This window comes from Astyanax mexicanus, chromosome 10 (genome assembly GCF_023375975.1).
Source record: "Astyanax mexicanus isolate ESR-SI-001 chromosome 10, AstMex3_surface, whole genome shotgun sequence".
Lineage (NCBI taxonomy): Eukaryota > Metazoa > Chordata > Actinopteri > Characiformes > Acestrorhamphidae > Astyanax > Astyanax mexicanus.
This window is the reverse complement of record NC_064417.1, coordinates 54,598,070-54,615,545: the sequence shown is the minus strand read 5'-3', so window position 1 is coordinate 54,615,545 and position 17,476 is coordinate 54,598,070. Positions and strand designations below refer to the sequence as shown.

General features: G+C 42.9%; 1 protein-coding gene across 1 annotated transcript; it reads right to left on the bottom strand.

Annotated features, from left to right (window-relative positions):
- Window positions 1–7,040: 7,040 nt before the first annotated feature.
- Window positions 7,041–16,942, bottom strand: LOC103029053 (LON peptidase N-terminal domain and RING finger protein 3). Its single transcript, XM_007242341.4, has 12 exons — window positions 15,672–16,942; window positions 15,085–15,203; window positions 14,565–14,687; window positions 12,520–12,672; window positions 12,189–12,390; window positions 11,555–11,642; window positions 10,750–10,864; window positions 10,484–10,605; window positions 10,166–10,324; window positions 9,920–10,082; window positions 9,575–9,724; window positions 7,041–9,002 (listed from the first exon to the last, which is right to left on the bottom strand). The coding sequence occupies exons 1-12, from the start codon at window positions 16,243–16,245 to the stop codon at window positions 8,844–8,846; spliced, it is 2,127 nt and encodes a 708-aa protein (XP_007242403.2). The 5' UTR covers window positions 16,246–16,942; the 3' UTR covers window positions 7,041–8,843.
- Window positions 16,943–17,476: the final 534 nt, after the last annotated feature.

Here is a 17,476-nt window from a genome sequence, read left to right as displayed (position 1 = left end):
CAAACTCTAACCCCTGACAACCTAGCGGTCTGAAATCGAAATATGTTGTCCAAATGGCACTTCTGGTGTTTGTTTTTAAAGTTTCGTGGTACTGAAGTCAACGTAGGCCAAACTCCTTCCCCCGACAACCCAGAGGTCTGAAATTGAAATATGTTGTCCAAATGAAACTTCTGGTGTTGTTTTTAAAGTTTCGTGTTACTGAAGTCAACGTAGGCCAAACTCCTTCCCCCGACAACCCAGAGGTCTGAAATTGAAATATGTTTTCCAAATGGCACTTCAGGTGTTGTTTGTAAAGTTTCGTATTACTGAAGTGAACGTAGGCCAAACTCCTTCCCCCGACATCCCAGAGGTCTGAAATCGAAATATGTTGTCCGGATAGCACATTTGAGGTTGCGTATAAAGTTTCGTACCACAGAAGTCAACGTAGGCCAAACTCCTTCCCCCGACATCCCAGAGGTCTGAAATCGAAATATGTTGTCCGGATAGCACATTTGAGGTTGCGTATAAAGTTTCGTACCACAGAAGTCAACGTAGGCCAAACTCCTTCCCCCGACAACCCAGAGGTCTGAAATTGAAATGTGTTGTCCAAATGACACTTCTGGTGTTGTTTTTAATGTTTCGTGTTACTGAATTCAACGTAGGCCAAACTCCGTCCCCCGACAACCTAGAGGTCTGAAATCAAAATATGTTGTCCGGATAGCACATTTGAGGTTGCCTGTAAAATTTCGTACCACAGAAGTCAACGTAGGCCAAACTCCTTCCCCCGACAACCCAGAGGTCTGAAATTGGAATGTGTTGTCCAAATGACACTTCTGGTGTTGTTTGTAAAGTTTTGTGTTACTGAAGTCAACGTAGGCCAAACTCCTTCCCCTGACAACCTAGAGGTCTGAAATTGAAATATGTTGTCCGGATAGCACATTTGAGGTTGCGTGTAAAGTTTCGTACCACAGAAGTCAACGTAGGCCAAACTCCTTCCCCCGACATCCCAGAGGTCTGAAATTGAAATATGTTGTCCAAATGGCACTTCTGGTGTTGTTTGTAAAGTTTCGTGTTACTGAAGTCAACGTAGGCCAAACTCCTTCCCCTGACAACCCAGAGATCTGAAACTGTAATATGTTGTCCAAATCACACCTTTGGTGTTGCCTGCAAAGTTTCGTGCCACAGAAGTGAACGTAGGCCAAACTCCTTCCCCCGACAACTCAGAGGTCTGAAATCATAATATGTTGTCCGCCTAGCACTTTTGAGGTTGCCTGTAAAGTTTGGTGCTACAGAAGCCATCGTAGGCCAAACTCCGTCCCCCAACCACTCAGATGTCTGAAATCACAATATGTTGTCCATGTGCCACCTCTGGTGTTGCCTACAAAGTTTTTTGCCTCAGAAGTCAACATAGGCCAAACTCCTTCTCTCAACATGCCAGAGTTCTGATTTTGCAGTATGTTGTCCAACTGGCATCTCTGGGGTTACCTGCAGAGTTTGGTACCACAGAAGACAACATAGGCCAAAATCCTTCCCCTGACCTACCCAGACACCTGAATTTATAGTATGTTGTCCAAATGGCACCTCTGGGGTTGCCTACAAAGTTTCATGCCACAGAAGTAAATGTAGGCCAAACTCCTTCCCCCGAGCATCTACAGGTCTGAAATCGAAATATGTTTTCCAACTGGCACCTTTGTGATCACGTGCAAAGTTTTGTGTGACAGAAGTCAACGTAGGCCAAACTCCTTCTCTGCTAGGGGTCTGATATCACAGTATATTGTCCATCTGGCAATTTCGAGGTTGCCTACAAAGTTTCGTGCCTCCGAAGTCAACATAGGCTAAACTCCTTCCCCCAAGCATCCATAGGTCTGAAATCAAAATATGTTGTCCAACTGGCACCTGTGGGGTTCCCTGTGTAGTTTTGTGCCATAGAATTCAAAATAGGCCAAACTCCTTCCACAGACACCTCAGAGGTCTGAAATCAAAATATATTGTCCAACTAGGACATGTGTGACCGCCTGCCAAACTCCTTCTGCCGACCATTCAGAGGTCTGAAATCACAGTATGTTGTCCAACTGCCACCTCTGGGGTTCCCTACAAAATTTTGCGACACAGAAATCAACGTAGGCCAAATTCCTTCTCTCAACATACCAGAGGTCTGATATCGCAGTTTGTTGTCCATCTGGCACTTTCGAGGTCGCCTGGTGAGTTTCATGCCACAGAACTCAACGTAGGCCAAACTCCTTCCCCCAACCACCCAGATGTCTGAATTTGTTAGTACGTTGTCAAACTTGCACCTATGTGATCGCCTGCAAAGTTTGGTGCCTCAGAAGTCAACCTAGGCCAAACTCCTTCCACGGACCACCCAGATGTCTGAATTCGTTGTATGTTGTCCATCTGGCACCTCTGGGGTTGCCTGCAGAGTTTGGTGCCACAGAAATCAACGTAGGCCAAACTCTTCCCCTGACCTCCCAGAGGTCTGAAATCTCAGTATGTCGTCCAACTGGCATCAGAAACCTCCGTAGGCCAAACTCCGTCCCCCAACCTCCGAGACGTCCGATGTCACAGGGAGTGGTCCAGGACGCAATTCTGGGGTTGATTGCAGAGTTTCGTGCGTCAGAAACCTCCGTAGGCCAGACTCTGTCCCCCGACCTCCGAGAGCTTCGATGTCCCAGGCAGTTTTTTCAATGAGGCTCTCCCGGGGTACACTGCTGAGTTTTGTGTGTCAGAAATCTCCGTAGGTTGGGGGACGGAGTTTCTCCAATACATTCCTCCGATACCGCTTCTTTTCGCTTCTTTTCAGCATTGCCGGGTAGCATCACAGCACGCTCGCAGAAAAGGACAGCGACTCGGTTCTGATACATCAGCTCACAGACGCCCTGTACTGCAGACATCACCCTTTAGTGATGTGGGGAGAGAGCGGCATCTACCCACCCGGAGGGAGCAGGGCCAATTGTGCTCCCTCTGAGCACCGGCAGCTTGATGGTATGAGTGGGAATTTGAACCTGCGACCTCCCGCTCATAGTGGCAGCTCTTTAGACCGCTGGACCACTTGGCACCCCACTTTTAATATTATTGCTCATCTTTCTATAAACGTGTCAGTTTTTTTTATTTTATTGCTCATCTTTTTTAAAAGTGTCAGTTTTTTATGTTATTTCTGCTCTTTTTATAAAAGTTTCAGTTTTTATTTTTATTCATGCTCTTTTTTTTGTTTGAGTGCTTTCTTTTGTTTTTAATCACTCCTTTTATTAAGTACACCTCTTTTTTATTTTCTTGCCATTTCTTTTAATGTGTTTTGCCCTTCAGGACCTCCATATTTTAAACATGTAATTGTTTTTTGGTGGTTTAAGGTCATTTTTTGGTTGAATATCTTGTTGTATTAGTTTATTTCTCTGTTTTTTTGCTGTAATCAAACATAAAGGCCTACTAGATAGATAAAAAAACATGTACTGTACAAGGTAAAGATATATCTGTGAATGGAGCCGTGCAGTAGATGTTGCTAATGGTAATTAAATAATTAAATAATTAACAGAGCAATGTGCAATGGCATTGATTATGAAAGTGACTGATGTGACAGAGAAATATAATATAAATATGCATCTGTAACAAATATAGTTCTAAAAAGAGAATGTGAATATGTGAATACCCAATCATGAGTAAAGTGTACTTGAATGTAAGTGAGGTTGGGGAAGTGTTAGCCTAAAAAATTAAGTGGTTGAATAATGTCGATGTGGTGTGACTGGATTTTACATCATTAGTTTTTCATGAGCCTCACAAGGTTTCAAACCACTTTAGCTCCTTGTGCATTTTATTTATGTTTGTTCTGTATGGACCATGACCATAAAGCCATTCTTGCTGCCTTATTCTGCATTATCTGTAATTTTGATAAATATTTTTGCTGCATTCAACCACACTGCTGCACAGTAATCTAGGTTGGATAACATTAAGCGTTGTTTGACTATTTGTAATGTTTTCTGTGTAAAAAAGTGTGTTCATCTTCTTCATGCAGTTACATTTTTGTCTAACATAACTTCCAATAATTTAAGATCTTGAACATGTTCAATTGTTTCTCCACCTATATTTAATTTAAAATCGGGTTCCCTAAATGATTTATAACCAATTATAATAGTTTTTGGTAGAATTAGAATTAGTTAATTGTCACTGATTTTAGTTCTTTCTTCAACCTGTTAGAAAGATCATTAACTGTTGCAGCTGATGCATATAGAATAGTATTATCTGCACACAGCTGCAGCCTAGCTGTATTCAATACCTAAGGCAGGCCATTTACAGTGGCTTGCAAAAGTATTGATGCCCCCTATATCAATACTTTGTAGAGACACCTTTTACTGCAATTACAGCTGCAAGTCTATTGTGATATATCTCTACCAGCTTTGATCATTTAGAGACTGAGATTTTTACTCCATTGTTCTTTATAAAACAGTTGAAGATCAGTCTGGATGGAGAGCGTCTGTGAACAGCAGTTTTCATGTCTCTCCACAGAAGATCAATGAGATTTATTTAACTGCATCATTCTAACACATGAATATTCTCTGATCTAAATCATTCCACTGTAGCTCTGGCTGTATGTTTAGTGTCATCGTCTTGCTGGAAGGTGAATCTCCTTCCCAGTCTCAAGTCTTTTACAGGCTCCAACAGGTTTACTTCTTCCAGGATTGTCCTGTATTTATTTCCATCCATCTTTTCATCTCTGACAAGCTTCCCTGTCCCTGCTGAAGAAAAGCATCATCACAGCATGATGCTGCTGCCACCATGTTTCATAGTGGGAATGGTGTGTACAGGGTGATGAACAGTGTTACTTTTCTGCCACACATAGTGTTTATATTTAGGCCAAATAGTTCACATTTGGTCTGATCTGACCACAAACCCTTCTTTTACATGTTTGCTGTACAAACAGCACTTTTTCTATCTTTTTTCGACAGTGGCTTTCTTCTTGCCACTCTTCCATAAAGGCCAGATTTGTGGAGTGCACAGCTCCACATTGTTAGTTCATTGTTAGTAAACAGTAAGTTATCTAATATTTGTCAAAGTTCATCTTTTATTTAATTAATATGTTGGCTAGGTTCCTCTCTCACCAGCAGAGGGGGCTATTCTCTCATAAGTCAGATCTTCAGCATTTCTTAAACTGAATTTCTGTAGTTATGAATTTTGTGAATCATTACATAACATAATAACACAAGAGCATGTTGTCTGAACAAACAGAGAAATTTATATAATGTAATCCTGGATGCATTTTAATGTTAAAATACATTTAAAAGTATAGTTAAATATGAGGAATTTGTGTGAGTGCAGTAGTGTGTGTGTGTGTGTGTGTGTGTGTGTGTGTGTTTGTGCGAGTGATCTTTATACAAAAACAAAACTAACTTAAATTTAACTTTTATTATATTAAAAATCGTATACACCAGCAACAAAAAATACAATAAAAATACAGTTAAACTCGACGAAAATCTTTATATATGTTAACTAGATTACTCACCCAAAAATTAATATTGGAGTATTTATATCCTAAATTTACCCATCGAAATTTAATCCATCAAGGTTAAGAAATAAAAAATAATATAACGTTTCAATTTAGCCACAGATGTCCTGCTGTACGCTCGATATCACTGGTCTAGAGGCTGTCAATCAGCGGGAATAGGCGAATCAGCAGTAAGTAAGGAGGTTATCTGATCTACAGCTCACGTGAAGAACTCGTCCTCAGAGCGTAAGGAAGAGCGATGTGTAGCTGGTTGTGTTTTGTACAGGAATTTATTACTGTAATTGTTTTTTGCAGTTTTCATATTTGAAAGTGTATAAACAGCAAAACAATCAATGCTGTGGAAGAGTCTCGTGGTTTGGGTGACGAAACTTTGTGTTAATCCAAATTTGATTACTTTTTTTTACTTTTAAAGTTACACAAATTTTAGATTAACATAAGAGTTTAACAGCAGGAAGATTCACAGGGCTTATGAGTCTCAGACTGGCCTCATATAATATTTGCTATGAGCCGCATTTTAATATTTCCTATTTGTTTTTCTTATAATTTGACCTCTAATCTCATCTGGGGGCTAGGGGGAATATTTATGTTGTTTTGCTTACATTAATTATGTGTAAACATAATATAATCCCATTGATATGATATAACTGACATCTTCATCTTTAAGTCATTATTAATAAATAATGACTTAAGGGGGGGGGGTTGGGGGATTCAGATATGGTTAACTAGCCCAGCCGTGACTCTCAATAATAAGCTGAATAGCCACTTAACTGTCCATATGCCTCCTTTCTGGGTAAATTAGATAACATCTACCATAATGCACCGCTCTGACCTACTTTTGTCCGTTACATGATTTTTAACTTCAGGGTGGGCTGTTGGGGGATTCTGCACCCTCCAAGTTCCCAAAGCAGCCGAGCATCAAGTGACCTTCTTTAAGTTGCGTAATTTGATTTGGCAAAAACGGAGTTTCTGTTCTCAAGCTGTTCTAAGCAATGAATTTTAAATCAGTAATAAGTAACTTGCTGCTAATAAAAACCTGTATTTTATTATATACATCCATATTAAAACTGTTCTAAAGCAAATAACATTTCTGTGTTTTGTCTTTTTATTTTTATCTTTATTCAATCACACTTACTGTAGAAAAACAGTATATAGCCCACAGACATGCTTAACCTCATTTCAAAGATTTTACGCAACTCGTGTATGAAAGTGCCCCCATTATGTAAGCCTTATTAAACATATCCTGGTAACTCCGCCCACTTGACACGGATCTGGCGAATTGAATCCATTCCCTCAGTCAGCGTCCAGTTGGTCAGACATGGGACAGGTTATTCCTGAGTCTGATCATGTGGGTCAGTGGAGCCGGTGGTGCTTCACGTGTGACCCATTTAACTTCTCTCTTCACAGGAAAACATATCCTACCCACTTTAAAATCCTTTAAATATGCAAAAAAAACTACTAATAAAATTAATATTTATAATAACGTTTAAGGTCCTAAACACTTTAAAAAAATATCAGATAATTAAAAAACTCTTTCTGCGCAAAAATTCAGTACATGATCCTTTAACAGTATTCTTGATTGTATTACATTTATTTCAGGTAACAATGCATCCCCTAAACCAAAAGACAAATAAAAAACAAGATGTGACACACATTCAGTTTCATAAACAGATAAACATTTAGAAGCAATGAAAAAAAAAAACTAAATAAGACTCTATAAATAATTAACAACGCAGGTCCAAACATTTCAGCGGAAGAACTACTAGACCTTATCAGAGGTAGGTCAACTCTTTAATATTAGTGCAAATAACTGATTTAATTTTATGAGGTTCAGAATTGTTGTCTTATTTCGTGTGGTTTCAACTAATTTTGGAAGTGTTGGAAGCTAAGTGTAGACATATCTAAATACTGGATCCACTCTCTAAAACAAGAAAACACTGCAGACTGTAATTAGTAATTTAAAGTCCCTTGAAAAGCCCCTTTAGTCAATAATTAACAATTTATATTTATACAGTTTCAGGGAGTTTTACAGTAGAGCCATAATATAATCTGCTCTTCACAGCAAAGCTACAGTTATGTACTTGTATACTTTGGATACTTTTCATATATTTTCATTAAACACTGATATTATGGAAGAAATCAGAATTAAGGCACTATATACATACATTTCATACATACATTTTTATGAAAACGTGAAAAAGTTAAAGAAATTAACATTAGAAAAAAGACGTTGTTGGTCTCAGAGTGTCTGTCTTGTTACTAATGAGAATTCTGATTAACCTTTCTTTCAGTTTTAGGAGCACATAACATATAACCAAATAATACAGTACAGTACAGGGTTAGTAACTTCATTTTCATTTAAAATATCAAACAAACTATTAAAACTCTTGTGCAAATAAATATGGTTCACTGAACTGTAAACTTTAATATCTGCATATATAGTTTCCCTTTTGTTACACTACTGCTGTAAAATAGTCATTATTGCATTTGTGCGTTCTTTTTAACATTGCCAGTTTTTATGTTTGTTTTGCATCGTTTTAATCACAGGTGATTTTAACGTGCAGTAAACTGAAATGTGTTGCCTACAACAAAATGTGACACTTTTAGACCTTTAAACAAAGCTTAGGTTAAAAACAAGTACGGTTACATACTGTTCATTTTCTCAACAGCCTGAATCTGTGTTTAACATCTACAGAATTACTGTACTTTAAACTGTCCTATATGTGCCTTCAACACAGACACTGATATTAGGAATCTAAATATAATAAATAATATCCCATCAGTGTTTAATTTAGCTCATACCAGAGCAAAGAGGAACATTCAGCTGATTGCTGAATATGTGTTGATTTGTACATTTTTACTGGTTTATTTTTGTTCACTATTGGAGCTGAGAATATCACATTTGTCTTGAAAAAACGTGTGCCGCACACATTTATAAAAATCACACACATTTATAAATAACAATAATAAAATACAAAATAGCCCCAAAAGCAAAATAATATTAAAAAAGCATCAAAAGATCCATCAGGTACATGATTAGAATCATCAGTCTGCAAAAATCTGGCAAATTCTCAGCTGGTGCTGCCGTTACATTACAGCCCACGTTTCCCAGGAGAAGACTGGTGTAGAGAGACTGATGTAGAGAGAGACTGGTGTAGAGAGACTGGTGTAGAGAGAGACTGGTGTAGAGAGACTGGTGTAGAGAGAGACTGGTGTAGAGAGAGACTGGTGTAGAGAGAGACTGGAGTAGAGAGAGACTGGTGTAGAGAGAGACTGGTGTAGAGAGAGACTGGTGTAGAGAGAGACTGGTGTAGAGAGAGACTGGTGTAGAGAGACTGGTGAGGAAACAGGAAACCGGCGGTGAGGCGAGAAGTCAGCGAGAGCGGTTTCGCGCCATCAGTAGAAGGACTCTGCGGATTCCAGTCAGTCGGTCTTTTAGAGACGGAAGAGCCAGAAAAGGAAGCTGAGCTCGACCTTCGAGAGGAAAAACCGCCAGGAGCCACCAGCACCACGACGGCCCGTTAGGACTCGCCTGCATCAGAAACAACAGTCGGCAGTGAAAACCAGATCACACTACTAAACCCTAATACTAAACCTCAACACTAAACCCCAACACAAAACCCTAACCCCAACACTATACCCTAACCCCAACACTAAACCCTAACATTAAACCTTTACACTAAACCCTAACACCAACACTAAACCCTAATCCCCACACTAAACCCTTACACTAAACCCTTACACCAAACCCCAACACTAAACCCAAACACTACACCCTTACACCAAACCCCAACACTAAACCCAAACACTACACCCTTACATTAAACCCTAACACTACACCCTTACACTACACCCGTAAACCAAAGCCCAACACTAAACCCCAACACTACACCCTTACATTAAACCCCTACACACTAAACCCTTACACTGAACCCCAACACTAAACCCTAAGACTTTTCCAAGAAGAACAAATACTTCTGAAGTTATGAAATATGGAATATGGTTTCTTGTAGTCAATTAAGCAACTAATGACTCCATGATTATGGTTGATTATGAGCAGTAATAAACACTAAAGCTCTGGTGCTGAGTATTAATAAATGATACCTGTGGATCGGAATCCTTCACTGGCATCGGACCAAAATGGCCCTCGATCCGTTCTTTCTGTTCTGCTTTGAGAGAGTTGAGCCAGACCAGCGCTTGGTCATAAACGGAATCGTGGAGCGTTTGCAGCTCTTCTGCTGCTTCCCCAGTTATCTAACAAATGAAACAATACATTACCATATTTGTTGATATAATTTATTAAAACTAATTAATAAATTAAAATATTTAGATTCTGGTCAAATCTCTTTGTATTCTAATTTGTATTCTCTTTGTATTCTAATATTCTAATTCAATACTTTTTGACACAAAACAAGCGTCAACGTCTAGATGTAAAGTTTAATTCCTTACCCGAAAATCTTCTAAATACTCGATATCTGCAGTATTGTATCCATCTCTCTGACTGTGCTGGATTACTTTGAACCTTCTCTTGCCGATGGTGTCGACTACAGAACGCCCGTCTGCAAAGATCTCCACATTCCTGATCTCCAGCATGCAGCCGTAATCAGCAAACCTGCACATAATACTCAGGCTTTAGCCAAATACTGCATCATTTAAACAACTGCATAAAGACACACTAGCTTTTCCCTTTTTTACCCTTTGCTGGAGTCAGAGATGCACATTCCAAACTGTTTGGTTCCTGTTTCCATGCATCTCCGGACCATGAGCCGATAGCAGGGCTCGAAGATGTGCAGTGGGCAGGGGACCGTGGGGAAGGCCATAGTGCAGACGAAAATAGGCACGTTCTTGTTCAAACTGGAAAAGTTTATAAGACATGTTCAGATAGAGTGATGTCGAAATCACATCTAATCAAAGTTCAGTGGCACTTTATTTACGTCAGTAACCCCTGCGAGATCCTCGGTATATGAGAGCTCATTTAATATGAAAGAAAAATGAAGCAAATAAAACACCTACTTTGATAATTCTGCGATTTCCTCTTTATTAAGGTTCTGTCTGTCCACAAGTTCTTTAGGGAAGTATTTGCATATGATGTCCTCCATCAGAATCGTCTTACAGAACTGTCGCTGTGCCAAGTACTGTACGAGAAATGACAAACAGACTGATAAATTATACTGAATGATAATTATAACGCACTGTATCTAGTTTGGAGCGGCAATCAAACACAAGAAGCATTTTTATACGCATCCTGAATAACAGCCAATTAGGAAATGCTATTTTACCTCTGAAAGATCTTCCTTACACAGAGGACACGTGGGATTATGGTCCAAACATCGCTCCAGACACTTCAGACAGAAGGTATGTCCGCAGGGCGTAGTGACCGGCTCATAAAAGAGTCTAGAACCACAGACATGCAATAAAACAAAACCATACAAACACCTCATCCCCAACTCCTCCACCTCATCCCAAACTCCCCACCTCATCCCCACCACATCCCAAACTCCCCACCTCATCCCCGACTCCCCACCTCATCCCCGACTCCCCACCTCATCCCCGACTCCCCACCTCATACCCAACTCCTCCACCTCATCCCAAACTCCCCACCTCATCCCCGACTCCCCACCTCATCCCCGACTCCCCACCTCATCCCCGACTCCCCACCTCATCCCCAACTCCTCCACCTCATCCCAAACTCCCCACCTCATCCCCACCACATCCCAAACTCCCCACCTCATCCCCGACTCCCAACCTCATCCCAAACTCCCCACCTCATTCCCGACTCCCAACCTCATCCCCACCACATCCCAAACTCCCCACCTCATCCCCGACTCCCAACCTCATCCCAAACTCCCCACCTCATCCCCGACTCCTCCACCTCATCCCCAACTCCCCACCTCATCTCCACCACATACCCAACTCCCCACCTCATCTCCAACTCCCCACCTCATTCCCACCTCATCCCCGACTCCCAACCTCATCCCCGACTCCCAACCTCATCTCCGACTCCCCACCTCATCCCCAACACTTTCGTAATGAATGGTTTGGACGTACACTGTAGCTCTTATTAATAAAACTTAAATTAAATACCTCATACAGAGCGAGCACTCGAGATCAGATGGGTCAATGAGGTCAACGGTCACATGACCCCATGCTGTCCGCATTTCTCTCTGCTCATCTAAAAACAAAATACCAGTAACAATAATTAGCTGTGTACCATTTAAAAAAACAGAGCATATTAAATTGCATCACAATAACTTAACAGATTTTTAAATACAACACAAATATTCAATAAATATCTTTGTCAAATAACCTTCAGAACAAATCCTGTGGCAGCATGACTATAATTAAACTCAATAATTAAAGCTTTGTGATTATGTATTAGTATTGTAATTATGGCTGTCACATTACCACATTAATTTCAAATGTTTTAAAATAAAATAATGCAGTGATCTGTGGTCACTATCTAAAGATTTAAGTAACCTGCAGCCATAAAGGAATGAAAATGAAGAAAGTGAATATAGGAGCAGATATAATAAACTGGTCTAGAGATACACAGTATTTACATCATCTGTTAATGACTGATGTCATTACTTTGATTATAAATGTAATTACCTGGCAGCAGAAATTGTAACATATAAAAGCTTACATATATTCATTACGTCTTAATGTAAATTAGGCAAATGTATGTAAAATGAAAAAAGCCACTAGAGCCGGGCTTTACCTGCTTTAAAACGCTTGCATGTGTTATCATCACCCGTTGCTTCGTTTTCGGGGCTGAGTTTTCGCTTGAGGAAGAGGCTGTGATTGATGATGCTGGAAGATCGGTCACTGTCACTCCTGGAGTGTGATTTACTTTCACTACGATCATCAAAACTCGACCTGCCATGCTGATCCCCACAGCTGCTGATGTAGTTGTTGCAGTCCTGCAATAAAGATTTTGGAATCTGTTTAAACTCGTTTCCTGAGTTCTGACTCTGTAATTATTATATCTCAAATTTCAAAATTCACTTTTTTTCATTAACTTTATGCTCAGATCTTTCATTTCTCCTCACCGTGTAAGATCTCCGTAAACCACACAATTCACTGAAGCTTGAAATGGAACAGAGAACACTTTTCACTCTCGTCCTGGAAGACGTAAAACTTGTATCTTCAAGAATTTTCTTCTGGACGTGATCTTTTACTGGCATTAGGAGATCACTCAGCAACTGTAAATAAAAAAAAATACAATAAGAGATCAGGTGGGGTGGGGTGGTTTTGGGTGGTGATGGTGATAGTTGAGGGAGTGATGGTGGGGTTAGAGATGGTGGTGATGGTTGAGGGGTGATGGTAATGGTTGAGAGGGTGGTGGTAATGGTTGAGTGGTGGTGATGTTTGAGGGGGTGGTGGTGATGGATGAGGGGGTAGAGATGGTTGAGGGGTGATGGTAATGGTTGAGAGGGAGGTGATGGTTGAGGGGGTGGTGGTGGTGGTAATGGTGGAGTGGTGGTAATGGTTGAGGGGGTGGTGGTGATGGTTAAGTGGTGGTGATGGTTGAGTGGTGGTGATGGTTGATGGGGTGGTGGTGATGGTTAAGGGGGGTGATGGTTGAGGGGGTGGTGGTAATGGTTGAGTGGTGGTGATGTTTGAGGGGGTGGTGGTGATGGATGAGGGGGTAGAGATGGTTGAGGGGTGATGGTAATGGTTGAGGGGGTGGTGATGGTTGAGAGGTGGTGATGGTTGAGGGGGTGGTGGTGGTGGTAATGGTGGAGTGGTGGTAATGGTTGAGGAGGTGGTGGTGATGGTTAAGTGGTGGTGATGGTTGAGTGGTGGTGATGGTTGATGGGGTGGTGGTGATGGTTAAGGGGGGGTGATGGTTGAGGGGGTGGTGGTAATGGTTGAGGGGGTGGTGGTAATGATTGAGTGGTGGTGATGTTTGAGGGGGTGGTGGTGGTGGTAATGGTGGAGTGGTGGTTATGGTTGAGGGGGTGGTGGTGATGGTTAAGTGGTGGTTATGGTTGAGTGGTGGTGATGGTTGAGGGGGTGGTGATGGTTGAGGGGGTGGTGATGGTTGAGGGGGTGGTGGTGATGGTTAAGTGGTGGTAATGGTTGGGGGTGGTGGTGGTGATGGTTGAGGGGGTGGTGGTGACGGTTAAGTGGTGGTAATGGTTGAGTGGTGGTTATGGTTGAGGGGGTGGTGGTGATGGTTGAAGGGGGTGGTGATGGTTGAGGGGGTGGTGGTGATGGTTGAGGGGGTAGTGGTGATGGTTGAGGGGGTGGTGGTAATGGTTGAGTGGTGGTTATGGTTGAGGGGGTGGTGGTGATGGTTGAGTGGGTGGTGGTGATGGTTGAGGGGGTGGTGGTGATGGTTGAGTGGGTGGTGGTGATGGTTGAGGGGGTGGTGGTGATGGTTGAGTGGTGGTTATGGTTGAGAGGGTGGTGGTGATGGTTGAGGGGGTGGTGGTGATGGTTAAGTGGTGGTGATGGTTGAGTGGTGGTGATGGTTGAGGGGGTGGTGGTGATGGTTGATGGGGTGGTGGTGATGGTTAAGGGGGGGTGATGGTTGAGGGGGTGGTGGTAATGGTTGAGGGGGTGGTGGTAATGGTTGATTGGTGGTGATGTTTGAGGGGGTGGTGGTGGTGGTAATGGTGGAGTGGTGGTTATGGTTGAGGGGGTGGTGGTGATGGTTAAGTGGTGGTTATGGTTGAGTGGTGGTGATGGTTGAGGGGGTGGTGATGGTTGAGGGGGTGGTGGTGATGGTTAAGTGGTGGTAATGGTTGAGTGGTGGTGATGGTTGAGGGGGTGGTGGTGACGGTTAAGTGCTGGTAATGGTTGAGTGGTGGTTATGGTTGAGGGGGTGGTGGTGATGGTTGAGGGGGTGGTGGTGATGGTTGAGGGGGTAGTGGTGATGGTTGAGGGGGTAGTGGTGATGGTTAAGGGGGTGGTGGTGATGGTTGAGGGGGTGGTGGTGATGGTTCAGGGGTGGTGGTGATGGTTGAGTGGTGGTGATGGTTGAGTGGTGGTGATGGTTGAGGGGGTGGTGGTGATGGTTGAGTGGTGGTGATGGTTGAGGGGGTGGTGGTGATGGTTGAGTGGTGGTGATGGTTGAGTGGATGCTCACCTTCTGTGCTTCTGTTTTTGCTAGTTTGTTTTCAGGATCCAGTGTGATGGAGATCAGGTACTCGGTTAAAGCCTCCTCAGGTTTGCTGAGAGCAGAGAGAGCCTGGGCTTTTCTGATGTGTCCCTACATAAAAAAAATTATATTATTATTAAATTATTATTTTAACATTTTTATGTGAAAATGCTACTAATATAGAATGAAATGTTAGTGTTGAATCAAACATGGCCGGTTTATCAGCAGGATTTCATTTTTATAATTATACTGTTCACCTCAAAGTAAAAAAAAAGTTTTTAATTCTTTCATCAGTTTGTTATTCCTGAGGAGTACATATAGAGTGTATAAATTACAAATAGTAAAGAAAGACTGTATGCTAAAATATCCTGTTATTATTCTAATATTAGAAAGAGTATATTTGATTTTTTAAACTCTTATGGGACCTTAAAGATAAAACAGCTGAAAGAAAATGAAGGATTCTAAATATGCTAATCGGGTCTGAACTGCAGGGATGTAATTCTCTCACCTTTACCCAGAGCGGCTTGAGTTTACAGGCGGATTCAGCATCACTCAGCGCGTCCTCAAACCTCTGCAGGCTGGAGTTGATCTGAGATCGGTTGCTGTACAGCAGGTGATCCTTCGGCGCTGTGAGGAAACAAGAGTTACTTTACCAAAGTATAACTTATTTAACTTACATATAATTATATTATTAATTATTATAATTTACTGCAGAATTCATTCCCCTTATTATCTGAGACAGTCTGTGTGTGTATGCATATGTGTGTGTTTTGTAAATCACTATCAGTTCTGCTAACCCAAACTCTGCTCAATACCCCCTCCCTCCCCTTTTACACCCCCCGGGCAGTAGTGCTGCTTTACGCAACGAGCTGCTCCGCTAGCCTACATTACATCTTAGTCTCGCCCCGCCCCTTTCAACCCATCTACGTAACCCTGCAGCGTCATCACGCGCTTATGAAAGCTAGACTGGTGATGACGCGCTCGCGCTTCCAGGTGATTGACAGGCTTTGATGCTTCGGTGACACTTCAAACACTCATATAAACTATATGATATGTTCATTTACATACCCCCCACCCCCCCTCCACTGGACCTACCCGCGCGCAGCGCCTCGTTGTATTTCAGCAGCGCGGCCTCGAGCCTCCTCTCCCCGCAAAGCGCGTTCCCCTCGCGCCGCAGACGGAGCGCGCGCTGCTGGTCCGGGAACCACTTGTTGAGCAGGTTACTCAGAACCACGTTCACCCTGTACCCGAACACCCCCGCGCCGCGCTCGAGCTGCAGGCAGCTCTTGCAGCAGCTGTGTCCGCGCGGCAGCGTCACAGGCTCGCGCAGGAAGCCCCCGCAGATCCCGCACGCGAACGTGTCCTCGGACTCCGCGCGCGCTCCGTCTCTCCCGCGGGCCGGTCCGGACAGACACCGGAGCAGGTTTTCCAGCTGCGCGGGGCAGAGGCGCTCGAGCTCCGACGCTCTCCGGTACGCCTCGAGCGCCTCGCTCAGTTTACCGTGCAGCGCGAGAGCGTCCGCCCTCCTCAGCAGCAGCTCGCGCCGCGCGGCCGGGTCGCTAAAGCGCGAGAGCTGGACTTCGTAAATCTCCGCGGCCAGCTCGAAGTTTCTGGACCGGACCGCCTCCGCCGCGAGCTCCAGCATGCAGTCCGCGCGCTCCATTCCCATAGCAGCGGCGCACGCGCGGTTGTTCTCCTGGTTCTGGCCGACTAAGACCCGCGGTCTAGTTCGGAACCCGAACCCATGCTGTCCGCTCGCGCAGCTCCCGGTTCGTCTCTCAGCGCAAGAGCCGCAAATAACTCCATCACTCCGCGACCAGCGCGCGGAAACAGCGTTACATAAACGGGCATCACGTGACCAAGAGCGGCCCTTCTCATTGGGTGGGACACTAAAACTGTTACAAAACAATGTTACACCGGCGCGTCTGGGCGGGAATTAAATCGGTCACCCCGCCGGTCAGCTCGGTTCTGCTGCACCTGATCCGAACCTTCCCGAACCAAGAACCGGCACCTGTCCCGTTTACACACCTACTAACAAACTACTAACCGCCTACTAACGGTTTACAGCACCGAGCAGCGGCTCGGGCCGATTCTTCAGTACCAGTTAGTTTGGTCCAAATACTTTACTCAACTGATCAGTGAAACGATTAATAAGTGATTGGTTGATTGGTGAGCGGCGGCCGCTCTGCAGGATCAGGATTATGTAACACGGCGAGAGGAGATGTGGGTCAGGCATCATATGAACTCAATCCCGGTGTCAGACAGCGGCTATAACGGGACCAGGGCAACTATCCCGAGATCTTTCTGATTAGGAAACTGGGTCACGTGTCTGCGGTCCGCCTACAGAATCCCTTACTCACTACTGTCTCTAATTCTATAAACAGAGGATCTCCCGCATTCAGTTAATAACTTCACACACTATATACCCGTATTTAGTCACTTGTCAAATCATTAGGAACACATTACACAAGGAACATTTTTACACGTTTTTATTTTTTGTTTCAGTGGTTAGTAATATTTTAACCTATATTTAGAATACAGCATCTAAATTAAAGTCATATTTTCTTGAATCTGTATACCACAACTGTTGGTATGATAGAAATTATATAATTACTAAGCTAACAGTAAGTGCAGATGTTACATATGGAGGAGGGTGTGTGTATACTAACCCTTCCCTCAGTGAGGAGTCTCTGAGGATTAGAGATCCATAAAACAGTCTAGGGGTCTAAAAGAAGCATATTTTAGGCTTATGCTCTTCAAGAGTACTAATATTGGTGCAGGGATTATAAATTTATAAATCACTGACTGAAGCCCATTTATTTCTACACACACAATCTGTCATCCCTCTATAGACCGGAATCATCACGAGATCACTGGACCAGATTCAGCAGATTATTCAC

What these genes read in the sequence shown, in the direction of transcription:
- LOC103029053 (XM_007242341.4), bottom strand. Translation starts at nt 16,245, where the DNA reads ATGGGAATGGAGCGCGCGGACTGCATGCTGGAGCTCGCGGCGGAGGCG. An exon ending in CAACGAGGCGCTGCGCGCGG is followed by an intron (nt 15,204 to 15,671) that starts GTAGGTCCAGTG and finishes GTTTCCTCACAG; the next exon opens with CGCCGAAGGATCACCTGCTG. An exon ending in TCAAGCCGCTCTGGGTAAAG is followed by an intron (nt 14,688 to 15,084) that starts GTGAGAGAATTA and finishes TTTTTTATGTAG; the next exon opens with GGACACATCAGAAAAGCCCA.